Source organism: Bos grunniens, chromosome 28 (genome assembly GCF_055505025.1).
Source record: "Bos grunniens cultivar Pamir isolate PY7600 chromosome 28, Bosgru_T2T1.0, whole genome shotgun sequence".
NCBI lineage: Eukaryota > Metazoa > Chordata > Mammalia > Artiodactyla > Bovidae > Bos > Bos grunniens.
This window is the reverse complement of record NC_141192.1, coordinates 21,074,659-21,096,747: the sequence shown is the minus strand read 5'-3', so window position 1 is coordinate 21,096,747 and position 22,089 is coordinate 21,074,659. Positions and strand designations below refer to the sequence as shown.

Genomic DNA, 22,089 nt, shown 5'->3' with positions numbered 1-22,089 from the left:
TGGTTGCCTTGTCTGTTGGCAAGTCTTCTATCTGCCCTTTATACTTCACAGCATTGGCATCAGGCTCAAATGAGATACTGTGAAAACATTTTGTAAAATACAAAGCACAAGCACCAAGATATCTTTCCATTTACTATCTTTCATCAATGTTTTCAGGCTCTCACATCCTTAGTTAAATTTATTCCTAAGGATTTTATTCTTTTGATACTATGGCAAATGGAGTTATTGTCTTAGTTTCCTTCTTAAATAATTACTTGGTGGTAAATAAAAATGCAACTGATTTTTTAAAATTGATTTTTGTATGTCAATTTTTATATCCTGCAACTTTACTTAATTTGTTGATCCATTTTAACAGCTTTTATGGGGTCTTTAGGGTTTTCTGCATGTTTTATCATGTCATCTGTAAATATATAATTTTAGTTTTTTCCAATTTGGATGACTTTTCTTTCTCTTGCTTAATTGCTCTGGCTGGGAGTTCCAGGACTATGTTGAATAGAAGTGGTGAGGGTGGGCATCCTTATCTTGTTTCTGATCTTATAGGAAAAGTTTTCAGTTTTTCCCCATTGATTATGATATGAGCTGTGGGCATTTCATGTATAGCCTTTTTTATGTTAATTTAAGGTTAATTTGCAACCCACTCCAGTATTCTTACCTGGAGAATCCCATGGACAGAGGAGGCTGGTGGGCTACAGTCCATAGGGTTGCTAAGAGTCGGACACGACTGAAGTGATTTAGCAACAATGTTCATGGATTGGAGGGCTTAATATTTTGAGCTTTTTATTTTGTATTGGGATATAGCAAATTAACAATGTTATGATAGTTTTAGGTGAACAGCAGAGGGATTCAGCCATATATACACACCTGTATCTATCCTCTCCCAAACCCCCCTCCCATCCAGGCTGTCACATAACAGAGTTCCATGTCCTATATTGTAGGTCCTTGTTGGTTATCCATTTTAAATATAGCAGTGTGTACATGTCCATCTTGTCCATGCTACCTGAGGTGATCTATGGGTTCAGTGAATTCCCTATCAAGATCTCAGTGGCAACTCTGAATAGCCAAAATAGTCTTGAGAAAGAAGAACAAAGCTGAAGGTATCACACACTCCAATTTCAAAGTATATTACAAAGCTATAATAATTCAAATGATAGTGGTGCAAAAACAACATAGATTAATGGAGCAGAATAGAAAGCCCAGAAATAAACCTATGCTTATATGGTCAATTATTCTATAGCAAAGGAGGCAAGAATATACAATGGGGAAAAGACAGTCTCTTCAGTAAATGATATTGAGAAAATTGGACAGCTATATGCACAAGAATCAAACTAGACTACTTTGTCATACTGTTTACAAAATAAACAAAAGGGACTTCCCTGGAGGTCCAGTGGTTAAGATTCCATGCTTCCACTGCAGACGGTATGGGTTCAATCCCCGGTTGAGGAACTTTGTGTGTATGTATAGATATTTGTGTATATAAGACAAAAAACAAATCTCAAATGGATTCAAGACATAAATGTAAGACCTGAAACCATAAAACTCCTAGAGGAAAACATAAGCAGTACACTCTGATATCAAAGAGCAATCTTTTTTTGGATATGTCTCTTCAGGCAAGGGAAACAAAAATCGAAAATAAACAAATGGGACTACATCAAACTGCAGAGCTTTTGCACAATGAAGCAAATTATCAACAAAATGAAAAGCAATCTACTAAATGGGATATTTGCCAATGATATATCTGATGTGAGCTAATATCCAAAATATACAAAGAACTCATCCAACTTGATTAAAAAGTGGACAGAAGACCTGAATAGACATTTCTCCAAAGAAGATATAAAGATTCCGAATAGACTTGTGAAAAGATGCTCAATATTCCTAGTCATCAGGGAAATACAAACCAAAGCCATAGTGAGACATGACTTACCACTGTCAGAATGGCTATTATCCAAGTCAACAATGGGAATTCCTTGGCAGTCCCCTGGTTAGGACTTAGCACTTTTACTGCTCAGGCCTGGGTTCAATCTGTGGTTGGAGAACTCAGATCCCGAATGCCACGTGATATGGACAAATTTTAAAACAACAACAACAACAAGAAGTGTTGGTGAGGATATGGAGAAAAGGGAACCTTTGTGTATTGTTGGTGAGAATGTAAGTTGATACAGCCACTATGAATAACAATAGGAGGTTCCTCAAATAATTAGAAATAAAACTACTGTGCCCTCCAGAAACTCCACTTCTGGGTAGTCATCCAAAGAAAGGCACTAATTAAAAAAAAAAAACAAAACCTAATGTTCATTGTAGCATTATTTGCAATAGCAAAGATATGGAAGCAAACTAAGTGTCCATCAATAAATGAATAAATGAACGAATAAAGATGTGGTGTGTATACACACACGGAAACTTATACACAATGGGATATTCAGTTCAGTTCAGTTCAGTCACTCAGTCGTGTCTGACTCTTTGTTACCCCATGGACTGCAGCATACCAGTCCTCCCTGTGCATCACCAACTCCCGGAGTTTACCCAAATTCATGTCCATTGAGTCGGTGATGCCATCCAACCATCCCATCCTCTGTCTTCTCCTTATCCTCTTGCCCTCAATCTTTTCCAGCATCAGGCTCTTTTCAAGTGAACCAGCTCTTCCCATCAGGTGGCCAAAGTATTAGAGTTTCAGCTTCAACATCAGTCCTTCCAATGAACACTCAGGACTGATTCCTTTATGATGGACTGGTTGGATCTCCTTGCAGTCCAAGGGACTCTCAAGAGTCTTCTCCAACACCACAGTTCAGAAGCATCAATTCTTTGGCGCTCATCTTTCTTTATAGTCCAACTCTCACATCCATACGTGACTACTTGAAAAAACATAGCCTTGACCAGAAGGACCTTTGTTGCCAAAGTAATGTCTCTGCTTTTTAATATGCTATCTAGGTTGGTCATAACTTTTCTTTCAAGAAGTAAGCGTCTTTTAATTTCATGGCTGCAGTCACCATCTGCAGTGATTTTGGAGCCCAAGAAAATAAAGTCTCTCACTGTTTCCACTGCTTCCCCATCTATTTGCCATGAAGTGATGGGACCGGATGCTATGATCTTAGTTTTCTGAATGTTGAGCTTTATGCCAACGTTTTCAGTCTCCTCTTTCACTTTCATCAAGAGGCTGTTTAGTTCTTCACTTTCTACCATAAGGGTGGTGTCATCTGCATATCTGAGGTTATTGATATTTCTCCTGGCAATCTTGATTCCAGCTTATACTTCATCCAGCCCAGAGTTTCTCATGATGTACTCTGCATATAAGTTAAATAAGCAGGTGACAATATATTTTACGTATTCCTTTCCTGATTTGGAACCAGTCTGTTGTTCCATGTCTGGTTCTAACTGTTGCTTCCTGACCTGTATACAGATTTCTCAAGAGACAGGTCAGGTGGTCTGGTATTCCCATGTCTTTCAGAATTTTCCACAGTTTATTGTGATCCACACAGTCAGACTTTGGCGTAGTCAATAAAGCAGAAATAGATGTTTTTCTGGAACTCTCTTGCTTTTTCGATGATCCAGTGGATGTTGGCAATTTGATCTCTGGTTCCTCTGCCTTTTCTAAATCCAACTTGAACATCTGGAAGTTCACGGTTCACGTATTGCTAAAGCCTGTCTTGGAGAATTTTAAGCATTATTTTGCTAGTGTGTGAGATGAGTGCAGTTGTGCAGTAGTTTGAGCCTTCTTTGGCATTGCCTTTCTTAGGGTTCACGGTGCAGGGAACACAAGTTCCCATCCCTGGGAAGATTCCACGTGTGCCACCAACTACTGAGGCCCCAGCACCCTAGAGTCCAAGCTCCACAAGAGAAGCCACTTCGATGAGAAGCCTGCGCACCACAATTGGAGTGTAGCCTCTGCTTGCCACAACTAGAGAAAGCCTGTGCACGGCAATAAGGACCTAGCACAGCCAAAAATAAATTAAAAAAGAAAAACTGATCCTTTTTAGATAAGCAGGTCTTAGTTTTAACAAATGTAAACAGTTTGTAACCACCACCACAATTAAAATATAGAATACTTACATCATCCCCAAAATTCCCTAGTACCCTTTGTAATCATTCTCATCCTTCTATCCCTGACCCCTGGCAACTACTGATCTGATTTCTGTTCCTATAGTTTTTCCTTATCTGGAATGTCGTAAGGACACCATACAGTGTATACTTTCTGTGTCTGGCTTCTTGCACTTTGGATAATGCTTTTGAGATTCGTCAATGTGTATATCATTAATTCATCCCTTTTTGTTGCCAAGTAGTATTCCATCACATAGATGTTCCACAGCATGTTCATCCGTTCACCTAGTTGATGGACATTTAGGTTCGCTTTCAGATTTTAGTGATTATGAATAAAGCTGCAACAAACATTTGCTAACAGGTCTTGGTGTGGATGGATGTTTTCGTTTTTCTTAGGTAAATACCTTGGCGTGGGATTAGAGAGCTATGTTGAAACCAAAGTGTACCATTTTTGTATTCTCAAACAGCAATGTCTGTGTATTCTATTTGTTTTGATATTGTATTTGATTTGATTATTTTTGCCTGTTCTAATAGGTAGTGGTATTTCTTTGTGGTTTTACTTTGTATTTTGTTAATGCATCTTTTCAGTAGCTTATTTGCCATTTGTATCTTCCTTGAGGAAGTAACTATTCAAATCTTTTGCCCATTGAAATTGTTTTACTCTTCCACGACAGGAGTTCTTAGTATATTTTCCTATGTCTTTTATGAGATATGTGTTTTCTTCCAATCTGTAGCTTGTCTTTTTATTATTATGATTATTTACCAGAATCTTGGGAAGAATAGAAGTGTTTCATTTAAATGAAATACAATATATCAGGTTTTTAAAATTGTATTTATTGTGACCTAAGAAACCTTTGCTGAACTGAAATCATGAAGATTTTTATCCTTTTAGAAATGTTATACTTTTAGGTTTACATTTAGCTCTATGATGCATTTCATAAAATTTTTGTATCTGGTGTGAGTTATTGGTCAGAGCTCATTTTTTAAATCTTTTTTCATTGATATGTCCAATTTTTCAAGAATCATTTACTGAAAAGACTATCCTTTCTCCATTGAATGATCCTGGCCCTTTGTCACACATTAGTTGGCCACGTGTGCTGGTCTATTTCTGCACTGTACACTGTTCTTTTCATCTAGATGCCGATTTTGTCACCAGTCCTATACTGTCTTGATCACTGTCGTTTTGTAGTAAACCTTGAAATCAAAGTTGTCGAGACTTCCAACTTTGTTTCTTTTTGTTTTTGCTGTTTTAGGTCCTTTGCTTTTCTATATAAACTTTAGAATCAACTTGTCAATTTTTACAAAAAATTCTGCTTGACCTTTTTAGGATTGTATTAGCTCTATGGATCAATTTGAGGAGAATTCACATCTTAACAAAATGAATCTTCTGATGTATGGACGCAGTATGTCTCTCTGTTAAATTTTCTCTGTTTCTGACTGTGTGTTACAAATACAAATTTTGACCTTTGACTTCTGGAGTCTTTGAAGGCCTTCTGTGAAACCAAATGGCTTCCAGGTGCCAAAGAGTAAGCAATGCAGGTGCTCGCTTGCGTGTGTGCTAAGTTGCTTCAGTTGTATGTGACTCTTTGAAACCCTATGAACTGTAGCCTGCCGGGCTTCTCTGTCCACAGGATTCTCCAGGCAAGAATACTGAGGTAGGTAGAAAATGGAAACCCTGGAAGACCCATTTAAATTCTCAAGAGGTGCAAAGGCACTGAGGATCAGAGAGAGACAAATCCCTTGGGAAGAATTAGCAAATTCATACCAGCTGAAAGGAAAAATATTTTGAAAGGCGACAAAAGATGACCCTTGTTTAAGGGTTAAGAGCATTAGCAAATACATGTTGGTTGGGATGGCTTGGGTTGTTAGGGATTTCATTGTGTCAGGTCTGGGTGGGTCTGGGCATTAGAGGGCAGACATATTCTCAAGTCTTCTCTCCTGCCTACATCCTCCCTGGAATCAATTGAGGCTTTTCCTTTAGTTGTTGATCAAGAGCCATGCTAGGCCAGCTTCAATGTGGGTGCCAGGGAGGGCAGAGTGAGAGGCGATGAGTCTCCTTGCCCTGTGCATAGGCTGAGCACCGTTTCCTGCACTGGAAAACATGTCTGTCACTTTTATATCTTCTTTAGGGCAGAGGCAAGGAACCTGCCTCTAGTCCCTGCTAATTATCCATAATTGAAAGGTGCTAGTTCCAGCCAGTGGAGAAGGCAATGGCACCCCACTCCAGTACTCTTGCCTGGAAAATCCCATGGATGGAGGAACCTGGTGGGCTGCAGTCTATGGGGTCGCAAAGAGTCAGAATGACTGAGCTACTTCACTTTCACTTTTCACTTTCATGCATTGGAGGAGGAAACGGCAACCCACTCCAATATTCTTGCCTGGAGAATCTCAGGGACGGCGGAGCCTGGTGGGCTGCCGTCTATAGGGTCGCACAGAGTCGAACACAACTGAAGCGACTTAGCAGCAGCAGCAACAGTTCCAGCCAGACTTCAGCCAGGTCAGGCAACACCCAGCTTCCCTGCCGACTTTCACCTAAGTCCAAGTGGAAGGATCAAACTGTAGAGAACCAGGGCATTCAAGGCATGTCCCTGCATTGTCTCTGGATGGGTGAGTCCTCTCCCATCTGAGCGGTATAAAAGGGAAAGGGAAAGCTAGTCAGGGTCGAAGCTTAGCAGGATGAGGTATGTGTGTTTGTCCCTAGAATCTGTTTCATGATTGTTCTTTCATCCTTGTTCTCCAGATTTTGGTTCCTGTTGGAATACAGCTTGAAAAATTACCTGCAAGGAGCAGCTTTGGTGTTTGCTTTATTTTGTATGTTTGTTTTTGTTGTAGCCTGAATCTGTTTCTCTTAAACTTTCTATCAGCTGACTCTTCACAGTCCTAAGAGAAGAGAATAAAGAAATGGTGTGCCCTTTCAGTGGTAACTGTGGATCACATAAAATGGTCCATCTCTGGACAGCATTATAGCATTTGGTGACGGTGCCTTTCAGAAATCCCAGGGGCCGAGTTTTGTCTTTAAACTGAACTTAATTGTCTAGCCCTGTAGTGGCCCATAGTTATATTTGCTGGTTGAGAGTCCTGATAATAAAAAGAACATTTTTTTTTTTAGTATAGTACTCTAAGTGGATCAAAGTGCTATAGAGGTTAGTGGCTACTTGTGCCCTTCATAAAGAAAGCTGAAATCAGTCTTCTCAAGAGGAAGCCTGATTCTCCAACTCAGGGCACTTTACAAGGACAGTGCCTTCTGTTTTTGGTCTTACTCTTTCATCCTGCACAATGGATTATGGCATAATTTTAGGGCATTATTTCCCAAAGTGTGGCATGTACAGCATTGGTAGTGCTAACACAACTTGATTTAGACATACATTTAAACATTCTCTTACTGAACTAAGGTATACCTTCTATTTAAACAAATGCACTGATTTTCTGCTTACAGTAGGGACATCAAGTTTGCTCAGTAATTATTTTAATAAAGTGGATTTGGAGATAAATATTACATATATGGATAGGTCCCAAATCTCAAAGGTGGCCCAAATGATTGATGTTTAGGAAACAATGGGCTAGAGTTTCTAAGCCATTAACTTTTCAACTTCACTAAACTGCCAGGAAACCCTTGGTAGCTTTTGTGTTGCAAAAGCTCCCTTGGAGTTCAATTCTGTGTTCAGTTCAGTTCAGTCGCTCAGTTGTGTCCGACTCTTTGTGACCCCAAGAGCTGCAGCACACCAGGCCTCCCTGTCCAACACCAACTTCTGGAGCCAACCCAAACTCATGTCCATTGAGTCGATGATGCCACCCAACCATCTCATCCTTTCTCATCCCCTTCTCCTCCTGCCCTCAATTTTTCCCAGCATCAGGGTCTTTTCAAATGAGTCTGCTCTTCGCATCAGGTGGCCAAAGTGTTGGAGTTTCAGCTTCAACATCAGACCTTCCAATGAACACCCAGGACTGATTTCGTTTAGGATGGACTGGGTGGACCTCCTTGCAGTCCAAGGGACTCTCAAGAATCTTCTCCAACACCGCAGTTAAAAAGCATCAATTCTTCGGTGTTCAGCTTTCTTTATAGTCCAACTATCACATCCATACATGACTACTGGAAAAACTGTAGCCCTGACTAGACAGACCTTTGTTGGCAAAGTAATGTCTCTGCTTTTTAATATGCTGTCTAAGTTGGTCATAACTTTTCTTCCAAGGAGTAAGCGTCTTTTAATTTCATGGCTGCAATCACCATCTGCAGTGATTTTGGAGCCCCCAAAAATAGTCTCTCACTGTTTCCCCATCTATTTCCCATAAAGTGATGGGACCAGATGCCATGATCTTAGTTTTCAGAATGTTGAGCTTTAAGCCAACTTTTTCACTCTCCTCTTTCACTTTCATCAAGAGGCTCTTTAGTTCCTCTTCACTTTCTGCCATAAGGGTGGTGTCATCTGCATATCTGAGGTTATTGATATTTCTCCTGGCAATCTTGATTCCACCTTGTGCTTCACCCAGCCCAGCATTTCTCATGATGTACTCTGAATATAAGTTAAATAAGCAGGGTGACAATATACAGCCTTGACATACTCCTTTTCCTATTTGGAACCAGTCTGTTGTTCCATGTCCAGTTCTAACTGTTGCTTCCTGACCTGCATACAGGTTTTTCAAGAGGCAGGTCATGTGGTCTGGTATTCCCATCTCTTTCAGGATTTTCCACAGTTTATTGTGATCCACACAGTCAAAGGCTTTGGCATAGTCAATAAAGCAGAAATAGATGTTTTTCTGGAACTCTCTTGCTTTTTTGATGATCCAGTGGATGTTGGCAATTTGATCTCTGGTTCCTCTGCCTTTTCTAAAACCAACTTGAACATCTGGAAGTTCACAGTTCACGTATTGCTGAAGCCTGGCTTGGAGAATTTTAAGCATTACTTTGCTAGCGTGTGAGATGAGTGCAATTGTGCGATAGTTTGAGCATTCTTTGGCATTGCCTTTCTTAGGGATTGGAATGAAAACTGACCTTTTCCAGTGCTGTGGCCACTGCTGAGTTTTCCAAATTTGCTGGCATATTGAGTGCAGTACTTTCACAGCATCGTCTTTTAGGATTTGAAATAGCTCAACTGGAATTCCATTATCTCCACTAGCTTTGTTCGTAGTGATGCTTCCTAAGGCCCACTTAACTTCACATTCCAGGATGTCTGGCTCTAGGTGAGTGATCACACCATCGTGATTATCTGGGTTGTGAAGATCTTTTTTGTACAGTTCTTCTGTGTATTCTTGCCACCTCTTCTTAATATCTTCTGCTTCTGTTAGGTCCATACCATTTCTGTCCTTTATTGAGCCCATTTTTGCCTGAAATGTTCCCTTGGTATCTCTAATTTTCTTGAAGAGGTCTCTAGTCTTTCCCATTCTAATGTTTTCCTCTATTTCTTTGCATTGATCACTGAGGAAGGCTTTCTTATCTCTCCTTGCTATTCTTTGGAACTCTGCATTCAAATGGGAATATCTTTCCTTATCTCCTTTGCTTTTCACTTCTATTCACAGCTATTTGTAAGGCCTCCTCAGACAGCCATTTTGTTTTCTTGCATTTCTTTTTCCTGGGGATGGTCTTGATCCCTGTCTCCTGTACAATGTCAGGAACCTCTGTCCATAGTTCATCAGGCACTCTTTCTATCAGATCTAATCCCTCAAATCTATTTGTCACTTCCACTGTATAATCATAAGGGATTTGATTCAGGTCATATCTGAATGGTCTAGTGGTTTCCCCCCCTTTCTTCAATTGAAGTCTGAATTTGGCAATAAGGAGTTCATGATCTGAGCCACAGACAGTTCCTGATCTTGTTTTTGCTGACTGTATAGAGCTTCTCCATCTTTGGCTGCAAAGAATATAATCAATCTGATTTCGGTGTTGGCCATCTTGTGATGTCCATGTGTAAAGGCTTCTCTTGTATTGTTGGAAGAGGGTGTTTGCTATGACCAGTGCATTCTCTTGGCAAAACTCTATCAGCCTTTGCCCTGCTTCATTCCATACTCCAAGGCCAAATTTACCTGTTACTCCAGGTGTTTCCTGACTTCCTACTTCTGCATTCCAGTCCCCTATAATGAAAAGGACATCTTTTTTGGATGTTAGTTCTAAAAGGTCTTGTAGGTCTTCATAGAACCATTCAACTTCAGCTTCTTCAGCATTACTGGTTGGGGCATAGACTTGGATTACCATGATACTGAATGGTTTGCCTTGGAAACGAACAGAGATCATTCTGTCATTTTTGAGATTGCATCCAAGTACTGCATTTCGGACTCTCTTGTTGACCATGATGGCTACTCCATTTCTTCTAAGGGATTCCTGCTCACGGTAGTAGATAAAATGGTCATCTGAGTTAAATTCACCCATTCCAGTACATTTTAGTTCGCTGATTCCTAAAATGTCGACCTTCACTCTTGCCATCTGTTTGACCACTTCCAATTTGCCTTGATTCATGGACCTAACATTCCAGGTTCCTATGCAATATTGCTCTTTACAGCATCAGACCTTGCTTCTATCACCAGTCACATCCACAACTGGGTGTTGTTTTTGCTTTGGCTCCATCCCTTCATTCTTTCTGGAGTTATTTCTCCACTGATCTCCAGTAGCATAATTGGGCACCTACTGACCTGGGGAGTTCATCTTTCAGTGTCCTAACTTTTTGCCTTTTCATACTGTTCATGGGGTTCTCAAGGTAAGAATACTGAAGTGGTTAACACCCTCATTTTAAAGCTGACGCTTTTGTCAGTAGCTGAGATTCCACCACATCTTGTTTGTTTATAGTTAGACTTAGTGTGGTTCTGCTCTGCCTCTTGCCATATGGGGGCCATGAGGAAAGGCTGTGGGACCTATTGACTGGGATTGCCAGCTCCAGTTACACAGATTGGAGGCCTAGAGAATGAGCATTGAAAGCAGGAAGGGTGAGAAGTGTTTTTTTCCTTCTGATACCTACTAATTCTCTGATTCTCTGACAACTTGGTGTTGCACAATTAGCTCTGGGTAATTAGTGTCAGATTCCACAGGCTTCAGGGTCAGTCGCACAAGACTGTCCTCTCTTCAGATGTCAGTTGAAAGTATTGGGGCCCCAGGTTATCAGACTTCTACTTGCTTACAAAATCAAGAGTTCTTTCTCACAACCACCCTCCCCAGGTTTAAGAATTTTCTTGAACAGCTCGAACTTAGAAAAGTGCTTTATTTACTGTTACCACTTTATTGGGGCTTCCCAGGTGGCTCGGTGGTAAAGAATCTGCCGACCAATGCAGGAGATGTAAGAGGCGCGGGTTTAGTCTCTGGGTAGGGAGGATCCCCTGGAGTAGGAAATGGCAACCCACTCTAGTATTCTTTCCTGGAAGATTCCATGGACAGAGGAGCCTGTCAGGCTGTATGTAGTCCATGGGGTAAGAAAGACTTGGACACGACTAAGTGACCGAAGACCAGTTTATTATAAAGGATACAACTCAGGAAGAGCTAAACGAAAGAGTGCATAGGACAAGGTGTAGGAGAGAGGTTCAAGATTTCATGGCCTCTCCAACACCTGATGTATTCAACCTGGAAGCTCTCCTAACTCTATTGTTTAGGAGTTTTTATGGAGGTTTCATTACATATACAGGATTTATTAAGTTATTGGCCACTGGTGATCAGTGCAGTTTCCAGCTCCTTACCCATCCCCGTAAGTTGGAGACTAGGCTGAAAGTTCCAAGCTTCTAATCAAGGCATAGTCTTCCTGGCATCCAGCCCCCAGCCTGAGGCTCTCTAGGGGCCTGCCAATTACCTTTATCACTCATGAAATTCCCCAGGTTTTAGGAGCTCTGTGCCAGGAACTAGGGACAAAGACCAGTGTGATATGCTAAGAGGGAACAGGTTTCCACACCCAAGTCAAATGCAACTCCATCCTTGCAAAAAGATGCAAGAGGGAATCTCAGCATTCTAGGACCTTTCAACACACCATGAGTAAACTTAATCATCTGGGTCTTAACTCACTTTCTAATATGGTTGTTCTCCAACTGTGGCAGTAAAAAGTCTTTTAATTTTAAAATATTTTGATTAGAGCACTGTCGGTTTTCTATTTTTTGATACAGTTATTTGGCTCTACCGGGTCTTAGTTGTGACATGCGCACCTAGTTCCCTGATCAGGAATTGAACCCAGGCCCCTGCATGGGGAGCACGGACCTCTGGACCACCAGGGAAATCCTGCATAGTTGGTTTTTCTTTTCTTTTTTTTAAAGATGTTTATTTATTTGGCTGCAGTAGATCTTGTTTGTGGCATATGGGATCTAGTTCCCTGACCAGGGATTGAACCCTGCATTGGGAGGGTGGAGTCTTAGACACTGGACCACCGGGGAAGTTCTTGTTGGTTTTTTTAATATCCATCTTTCTTAATTTTATCTAGAATTCACACATGACAGTATTCTGGGTAAAAGATTATTCTTTCATCGCTTGAAATATGTTATCACACTGCTTTCTAGGGTACATTGTTTCTAGTGAGGAGTCAACTGTTAGATCTATTTAGGGCTCCCGTATATGTGATGGACAATCAGATGATTGTTGTGTTGATTTCAACAATACTAAGGAGCAAACATGCTCACCAGTCTGGTCCAATTAAATTCTGGCAGGGATTGTTTTTTGAGATCAATCTTTGAGGTTTTTTCCTGACCCCAGGGGGACTCTTCTTAGCTAAGCTGTCTTCATGAGTGCCTTTAGGCTTGAACTTTGCTGAACACTTTTCAAATAAAGCCCATTCCTTTGGGAAGTACTTTGGAACTTTTTCTTATGGAACCCCTCTGCACTCTGGGCAAACTGAGCCACTACTTTGGCTGCTGGACACAAGTTGAAGACCAGCTTGCTCTCCCAGGTCGGAACTTATATGAGTGAGATGAGGTAAAGGTGGTTGGAGTCTCAGTATTCTTGGACTGTGGCTCCTGGGATAGAGCCAGGAGTGGGTGGGTAGAGGCTGTGGAGAGGAAGGGAATCGCAAATCTTTCAGCCACACTCACCAAGAATTTAAATTTAGCCTCTTTGGCTTGGAGTTGGAGGGGATGGAAAATTCTGGCAGCTTGCCCCTCCCAGTGAGATATAATAAACCTTGATTGGGACCTGAGGAGAGGGAGCCCTGACTTCTTGGCCATATTTGCCTGAAGTGGGACTTTTGTCAAACTGAGCTGAAGTGGAGGGACACTTTGGGGAGGGAGAAAGCGGTGGTTCAATTCCCACAGAATCTCATGGCTGTTAACAAGTTGTACAAGATTTTCTTGGATAAATGTTTCCTTGTTTGGTGTATACTGTTAGAAACATTTCCAGAGACTTGGAATAGTGGTCCTTATAGTTTCCACCAGCTTTGTTTTGCTAGTAAGTGGTTCACAGAGTTCTTCACACTGACATCCCGAAGTGGAGCCAGATTGACCATTCCTTACCAAACAACATCAGTCCTGGGGTGACTCCATGAGGATTCTTAGCGGAACCCCCACACCAGTGGCTGGGCATTCCATTCGTGTAGGAGAGAAACACTGATTCTTCTCTGCTCTTACACAGGAGAAAGCCAGTTGCCCTTCCTTCATTTCCTTCATTTGCTTTTGTTCTTTGGAGACAGGATGAGAAGCCCTCTGGTTCTCTAACTTTTTGCAGTGCAAACATCTCTCTAGGGGTCAGATAAGCTCCAGCTTCTTGACCTAGAAATGTCTCCAAGGTCCTGGGATCTCATTTTCCCTTGAAATATAAACACATATCTCCAGGGTTGGGTGAATCTGGAGTTCACTATCTATGTAGTTGCAAATTAATTTCCCAAGACTTGCTCTTAGCCCAGGATCCCAAGTGTTCAGCAGATTTTTTAAAACGAACAAAAGCCCCAGCTCAGCAGAAACACAAAGCTATTTTCTCTCTATCCCTCATTTCCACCTGTTATGTTTTTCCATGATTGGCACCTGGTAAATTTTCCCATAAGATGCTTCTCTATTGGTCATTTTGTTTTAGTCAGACCAATGGGAGCTAGGACCAATCCATTGGGTTTGTCTTCAACAGCACTTACCCAGCAGGACTCCCAAGGGCGGGATAAGGTCAGTCCCACTGTATTGCTCGTAGTCCCTGCTTCCAAGACTCCTCCTGGTTTTATTCGGTTGAACTAACCTCATTTACTAGGAAGTCTATCGGGCTTCCCTGGTAGCTCAGATGGTAAAGAATCTGCCTGCCTCACAGGAGACTCAGGTTCAATCCCTGGGCCAGGAAGATCCTCTGGAAAAGGGATCCCACATGAGTATTCTTGCCTGGAGAATCCCTTGGACAGAGGAGCCTGGCGAGCTACAGTCCATGGGGTCACAAAGAGTTGGACATGACTGAGCGACTAACACACACATGCAAAGTCTACCAGGTGGTGCCAATGCAGGAAACCTAAGAGTTGCAGGTTCTATCCCTGGGTTGGGAAGATCCCCTGGAGGAGGGCATGACAACCCACTCCAGTATTCTTGCCTGGAGAATCCCATGGACAGAGGAGCCTGGCAGGCTACAGTCCATGGGGTCGCAAAGAGTCAGGTGTAACTGAAGCGACTTAGCACGCACGCTACCTGAGACTGCCTGGTGGCTTCTTCAGGTTTCTGCACTAACCTTGCCTACCTGGGACTGAGGTTGGGACCCAGGTAAAGCTGGATATATTAATACTTTGCACAGACTTTGCCATGACCTTCAAGAAGGAAATCTATGGCAAATTCTATCACGCGTGTAACTGGCCTCAGTGAGTGGAAGCTGCCATGAATGCCTTTGAGGATGAGGCAGGGTTATGAATCACATCAGTTAAAAGTCAGGATAAATTTTGTACCATTTTTCTATTTTTTTTTTAATACCATTTTTCTAATGGAAGAGCCCCCGTCGTAGGTAAGCTTCCCATAGAGTACCTGTCTATCTGGGTATTTCCTTAAACCCTTGAAAGTTTCTGATAACCACCTGCAGGTGTAAGTAAGTGTTTTTACCAGAGATAAACTAATGCCTGCCTTTCATACATCCAGCTGCAGAGGGCACACAGGGCACCCCTGAGAACAAGGAGTTTCCAATTATGAGGGCACCCAAATTGAGCTGTACATCATTTAGGCAGCACAAGTGGGCAGGATCCCTACTGGGGCCTCTGACCTCCCACCAGTGGATACATCTGGGAACTCTGCACTTCAGCCCAGATGATTCAGGTCAGTTCAGTTCTCAGTGTAGTTTCAAGCAGTCCTGCTTCTCATGCCATCAGTTCATCTGTCCCTGCAGTGTGGAAGATATTTGGAGGTGTTCTGCATGGAAACGCCTGTCTGGTCAGTGTCAGGCAGTGGTCAGTTTGAATTTGGGAATGTTCACAATAGCACAGAGGGCAGGGAGGAAAGGGGTCGCAGGGCTGCTAGTCAGGAGAATCCAGCGGCATGGCTTTGCCCTTGGAGGGGGGCTTCAGGAGCAGATTCTGAAAAACAGAGATCATTAATCTCTACCCCCACCCCACTATCTTCCCAGGCCTCAAGTTTTCCCTTGCCTGGAGCCTTGCTTTTTGCTTTCCCTCCATTGTTATAAAACCAGTGTTTCTCATCACTGCAGCTTCACAGGTTTCTTCCCCCATCCTCCTGTCTCACCCAGACCTTTCCTCCAGGAGGGTGGGTGCAAGAGAGGCAGAACGCCTCCTCACAGAATATTTTCATACAGTTCAAACAGACTTAACTATTAAATCTAAATCTCCTAGGACCCTTTTCAGGCACACCAATCTGGGGTTGTTAGGGGACAGAAAGGAAGCTACTTTATGTCCAGAACAATGATCAATGCAGAATTTTGAATTAAAAAATTTTTTGAAATAGATCTATGTGGCCATCACCCTTGTCATCCTAGAGTGATCCAGTGGAAAGATTCAAAAGTGGATCTGAAACCGTTTATCTCATATTGGGATTCGAACCCAGCCAAAACCCAGTTTGGGACTTAAACCCACATGGCTGGGACTCAAACCCAGCCCAAACCCATAGTACCTGATTTCAGGACCTAATGAAGCTCAGGTTCTAGATATCTCATCAGAGAAAGAATTCAGTGAGAGACAAAGTGGTAGGTAAGAAATGGATTTATTTAGATACAGAGAGAAGCACACTCCACAGACAGAGTGTGTGTGGACCGTCGCAGAGGGTGAATGCAGCCACGAAATTTGGTGTGGTTAGTTTTTATAGGCTGGGTAATTTCATCTGCTATGGGAGGATTATCCCAACTATTTTTGAGAAGGGGTGGAGATTTCCAGGATTTGGGCCACCACCCACTCCTTGGTCTTTTAAAAGTGCCCTGGAACTCTCATGGCACCTCTGGGTGTGTCATTTCATTTGTTGGTTGAGGATTAAGGTCTAGTCTTGTCTGCCATCTTGGTCCCATCTGATTCTAATCGGTTTATGTTGTGTCCTTGGGCTATGTCATTCTTTCCGAAGTTGTGCCCTGCCCCTTTCCCTCCTGTTACAGATCAGCCCTCCTGGTGAAGGCTGCATTGAATGATCAAGCTGCCTTAGGAGGTATAACGTGAAAGGGGAGTCGGACCAGCAGCTGATTGGTAGTGACCTCAGCCTGAACCAGAAAAGGCACGCATTGCCCTGACAGCAAAAATCAGAAAGGCTGAAACGAAAAAGCCAACATCAGTAACACCTTCCCTAGTGGGCGGATGGGCCATGCTTCTCTTGATTGGACCTTACTCAACTCGCAGCTTCCCTAGGAACCCTGCTGGGCAAGAGTCAGGCTTTCCCGATGTGCAGTGACCTCTTCAGAAAACAGGCCGTTCCACAGGCTTCTGTGCTAATGCCGACAAGTCCATCAGCATTCATGATCTGTCTTCCACAGCTCACGGCCCCACAAAAGGGTGTCTTTCAACAGTTTCAGAGTCCAAGTTCTGCTCAGGGACCTGGGACACCACACTTGTTTTTTAGTTTAGCAAAGCTTGAAGCCACAACAGGCATCGGGTGAGCCTGACCCAGGTAATTGAGGGAAACCTTGTGAATCTGTGATTCCCTCTGACTAGCCAGTCAACAAACCAGCAGCTTTTCCTTGCTTGGGGCAGCAGAGGGGATAGCTGCCACTTTCTTGGGCAAAGCTGAAATGCCACCTGGCTAGCAGGACTTTTCTTGCAAGGAGTTTTTTCTAAAGCTCCTTTCACCTGTCTGTCATATGAGTTGACTCACAACTTCATGATATACAAATGGGCAATCTGATTTGTGCAGGAGCTCCTCTGCAAGCTTAGAAGCCACTTTCCAAAAGGGCATGTGTCTAGTAACCATGTCAGAAACTTCTAAAGTGGACCTTAATCTGGAAACAGCCTTCCTTCTCCTGCTCTCTTGGCTTACTACTACACCTTTCCTGAGGCAAACCTCTAGCCAAAATCCAGTACGGGGACTTGTTCTGTCTCCTACACCTAGAGTCCATGAAGACTGCAGGCCTCCAATTTGATGGTAAGAAGCTAGCAGCTTTCTCCTCATGGCCAGAACCTCAGGGTTAAGGCATCCATTTCAGCTACAGGTGGCAAAAAGCAAGGGAACCCCATGAACACTTCTTTTTGCATCTCTCTCTGATCACGAAATGATCCCTCTCAAGCACTTATGACAAGCATATAACATCCAAAATCAATTTCTGCCATACATTCAGATGCAGTAGCCTAGAAAACCATGCAAAGCCTTTTTTTTTTTTTTTTTTGCAAAGCCTTTTATAAACTCCTCTTTTTTCATACTGCGAACTTTTGCACAAACTCCTAGCAGTTAAAGTCACCATTTACAGGGATAAAAGTCACAGCTGCAAGGAGAAGCCGTTTTCCTCACTGCCAGTGGGGGGACGCAGCAGGGAGGCAGACTGCAGGCACTTAGAACAGCCCAGATTTCGCCCTCTGGCCTGTGTGAGGAGACTCTGGCACTGTTCTGCTCACTCACTGAGGTTTTGCTCAGTCTTCCTGAGTATCTTCATTTACCCTCTGTCCTGTGTCCCCTTCTCCACATGGCTACATGGTGCTGGCGTCCAATAGAGCTCCCAGCATTCCAATCTTGGACGATCATTTCTGGGGTAGGAAAGGATCAGAGGGGAGCAGAGAAGTGTCTTCAAGACTGTGGTGCAGACTCCGTCCCTGCAGTTCTGGGCAGCGTAGCTCTGCAGTTCTCCTAGACTTGCTCTGGCCGTGGAGCTAATTAACTCACCTTTCCCACTTGAAGGCCACCTTTAAGGATTTCAGGGTCCCGCCGGAGGAGAGAGCTAAATCCAAAAGTGCCATTAGGCTGCCATTTTCCAAGCCAGACGCCTGACAGCTGGGCTATCAGGATCTTCTGCAACTCCTGCTAACCAGCCTAAGGGCTCTCATTTATCTCCCAGCATGCCACGAGACACACCGGATCCCATCATTCTTGCCACCAGAGCTATCAGGCTTTTAATATTCATCTCTATTCATTTTATTTTTAATGCACATAGGTATTTTGATCAGAGACAGGGTAGTTATTTTGCAGTAACTTAAAAGTAATATAATTATGTAAGTAATTATACCTGCATCAAGACCCCGTGCCTCAATGCTTACCACTGAGGTAATACGATGAAAGCCAGAGGGAAAAATCTCCAACAGGGGTGGTCAGACACTCCATAGGTGAGGGGTGGAGAAAAGTGAATTTTCTTTGCCTATGTACAAGAGAAAGAGACAACAGCTTCCTTCTCTCCCAGAAAGAGGGGGAAAGAACCTTTTTTGCATGGAGACAGGATGGAAGGATCCTGGGTTCTCCCTCTAAACTTTTGGAATATAAATACATCTCTGAAGCAGCCCAGATCAACCCTGATGACTCAAGTTTTTATGACTTAGAGCTGACTCTGTCTTGGGCCTCATTTTCCCCTTGAAATCTAAACACACCTTCAGAGTTCGTAAAGCTCTCTAGTGTCCTCTTACTAGCAAGTTGTCAGTTAACCTCGCTGAGGATTCTAAGTTTTCAGTGTCATTTATCCAGAAAGCCCCAGCTCTTGAGAGTCAGAGAGCAAGCTTCTCTTGCTAACAGTTTGCTCCATTGGGCCATGCTGGGAGCAGGATGGATGCACAACTCCCGAGCCCCAGCTGTCTGTGCTGCTGCCATAGGCAACTGCATAAGAATTGGTTTGGCTCTCCTGCATCTGAGCTTTGGCACCATGCTTTGGGCTGCTAGGCTAAGGCGGGAGGTGGCAGCGAGAAAGGGAGGAGCTGGCTTTGGCAAGAGGGTTGGTGATTGAGTAGGAGCTGAGAAAACCTTTCGCATGTGGGTAGTGGGAGTACTCGTGTGTGGGTAGTGGGAGTACTTGGTGTGCAGTGCTTGGGGGAGGAATATTTCATGAGTAAATGGAGAATGTTAGTCTTAGACTCCTAGAAAGGAAGAGGAGGGGCCTAGGGACGTAGCAAGCTAGGAAGCAAGTGTATTTAAGAGATGTGTTGGAACCCCTTTTCTGGCTGAAACCCAAGAGATGGAGGAAGAGAAAGCATGGGCATTTGTTCTGTGTGGGGTTGGGGGGCCCTGTCTGTGTGGAAGGCAAAGGAGAGGTCAGGTAACCTCTGCAGATGGACCCTAGAAGCTTCTGCCTGGACAGCCTCACCACACAATGTGCACAAGCCCATGTTCTTTCTCCCAGAATGTGATCTGAGAAAAACCATCTGGCTGCCTTGGGTCAAAGGTGCAGTAATTGTTGGTTTAGTGTGAAGTAGGTGGTCAGCTCCTAGAAGCAGTGACCAGATGACCCTCCCATGTAAAGATCAGAGTCACTGGTAGTGAGCAAGACCTTCAGCCTCTTTTAAGATTTCTCAGGGTGGTGAACTTTACATTTTCATTCCTAAGGCAATGACCTTGTAGAAATACACTGAAGTCCACGTGGAGGTGCAGTCACATTTGCCCAGATGTAAGATGAAGCCTTCTGTGCTGAAGAAAAGGAAACTCACAATCTTAAAACATTTATGCCTTTTAAAGTTTCTAACAGCTGAGAAGTGCTTCTTAGTAAAAATACATTTATGTGAATTGTATCCCTGGAGTGGCTTTTATCTTTTAAAAAGTTAGTATTTCAGGAGGCCAAAAGAGAGTCTGTAATGAACCTGAAGAGCATAGCAGACAGTCTCCGAGAAGTGAAAGAGACTGTTGATACAGAAACTCAGTGATGCTTTCCAGATTTGGTGGGAGAGCAGCCTGCTGGGAGGCCTGGGGAAACACCTGTGGACACTGATAAGCCTCCCTGGATTCTGGGCAGATCCTGTTCATTATTCTGAGTCACCCAACCCCCACCACTTTCAGTAGGAGAAGAGCAGGCAAGACTGCAATGTTTGTGATGTTTTTGGTAAAGTGTGTGTGTGGGGGGAGGGGGGGCGGTGGTAAAAGGCAGCACTGTGTGTGTTACAAAGTAGAACCCTCTCCCAGCTCCCTTCACACCACAGAACCCAGCCCTCTCTTGAGCAGGAGGCCTCTGCTGGGGTTAGTCCACCACCTTGCAGACCCAGGGCCTGTGTGGATCTATGACCAGAGACAGATTTCTTCAACAAAGACAGAGATCACTCACCCCTCAAGTCTAAGTGAGGTTATTCATTATTTTCCTCTTTAAATCCTGAGTTAATCTTACATTGATGTTAATGGTGATATTGACTTACTAGCCCTATTTCACAAGACTTCCTTTCAAAAGAGATTAAAAGGCACTCCGTTCTTAGGGCTGTAACTGTAGATACCCATATTTTGAGATCAAGGTGTATCAACTGTGACATTTCTTATCTTCCCCTCTGTGATTTCTCCATGTAATAAGGATAGCCTTTTTCATCTAAAGTAGAGAGCCCATTGTAACCTTTTTAAGTACAGTTGAAAATGAGTAAAACTCACTAAAGCTTCTGTGTCTCTTCTCTTGGCATGTTTGACTTGACATGATGGGGGGAAAGCAGCAGGAGCCCTGACACCTTTTCTGTAAATACCCACCAGTGTGGCCTTCTAGCTTCATAGCAGTTAAGGTGTTATGCTATGTTGGATGTAAAAACATCCAACTGGTATAAAACCCAGAAACTTACTCAAGCCCTCAACAAGACAAACTTGCCCACAGTAGAAAATACGAGGAGGTAAATATCAGATGCCCTTGACTAAGTATTGGTTAGAGATGTGTTTTGTTGTAGATTATAGAAAATCTTCTAAGAATGGCATGAACAAATTAAGGAGTAGATTTGTCTCATCACAAGAAGTCTGGAGGAAGGTAGCCCCCTGGGCCAGCACAGTGGCTCAGCAAGGCTGTCAGACACCAGGGCTCACTCTTTCTGCTTTGTCTTCCTTAGCGGGTGAGAGTTTTTGACCCCATGCTTGTCACCTCACGGTCACAAGGTGGCTGCAATCTCTTCAGGATGCAGGCTGGAAAAAAGAGTCAAGAATGGAAAGGTAAAAGATGAAATAAAGACCTTTTCCTCTATGAGAGCTCTTCTCCTGGCACTGGTAGCTGGCTGCCTTTATCTTGTTGACCACCATGATGCCACATGCCCACTAGTTTTAAGTGAGCCTGGGAAACTGGGTATGTAATATGCTTCTCCTGCCTCCATAGTGGAGAAAGGTGATTCGGAATGTGGGTTGAATGAGCCAGCCTACAATGTCTACAAGGGGTCACAAATAAAGTGTTAGTGAATAGAAGAAAGAAGGGCTAGCAGTAGACTTTACCTACATAACTTGTTTTCTCCTAGGTTGGGCTTCCCTGGTGGTTCAGACAGTAAAGCATCTGCCTGCAATGCGGGAGACCCGGGTTTGACTCCTGGGTCAGGAAGATCCCCTGGAGAAGGAAATGGCAACCCACTCTAGTACTTTTGCCTGGAAAATCCCATGGATGGAGGAGCTTGGTAGGCTATATAGTCCATGGGGTCCCAAAGAGTTGACACGACTTAGTGACTTCACTTTCACTTTTCACTTTCAGGTAGGGAGAAGGTCATGGTCAAGACTGGTGTCTGATCAAATTGGCTCTGGAAGTTAGGAAAAGAAAAGTCAGGATTGGCTAAGTTTATCCATGTGTAGACCCGTGCCCTCCAAGAAGCCTTCAAAGTAATAATAATAACATGGAATAAGGGATGATCAATTTAATATCCCTAATTTGCAAAGAGAAGT

At 43.2% G+C, this 22,089-nt stretch overlaps 1 protein-coding gene across 7 annotated transcripts in view; it reads left to right on the top strand.

Moving 5' to 3' along the window:
• Positions 1-22,089, top strand: part of STOX1 (storkhead box 1) — a 62,175-nt gene that overhangs the window by 20,694 nt on the left and 19,392 nt on the right. The window contains exon 1 of one of the 7 annotated variants that reach the window (XM_086382666.1): positions 12,195-15,189. The exons of 5 other annotated variants lie outside the window; for them this stretch is intronic. In XM_086382666.1, coding sequence (XP_086238792.1) covers positions 15,063-15,189 — 127 coding nt within the window. In that variant the 5' untranslated portion in view covers positions 12,195-15,062. Of the gene's footprint in view, positions 1-12,194; positions 15,304-22,089 lie in introns of those variants that run through there. One more of the 7 variants, XM_086382665.1, reaches the window with a different exon arrangement.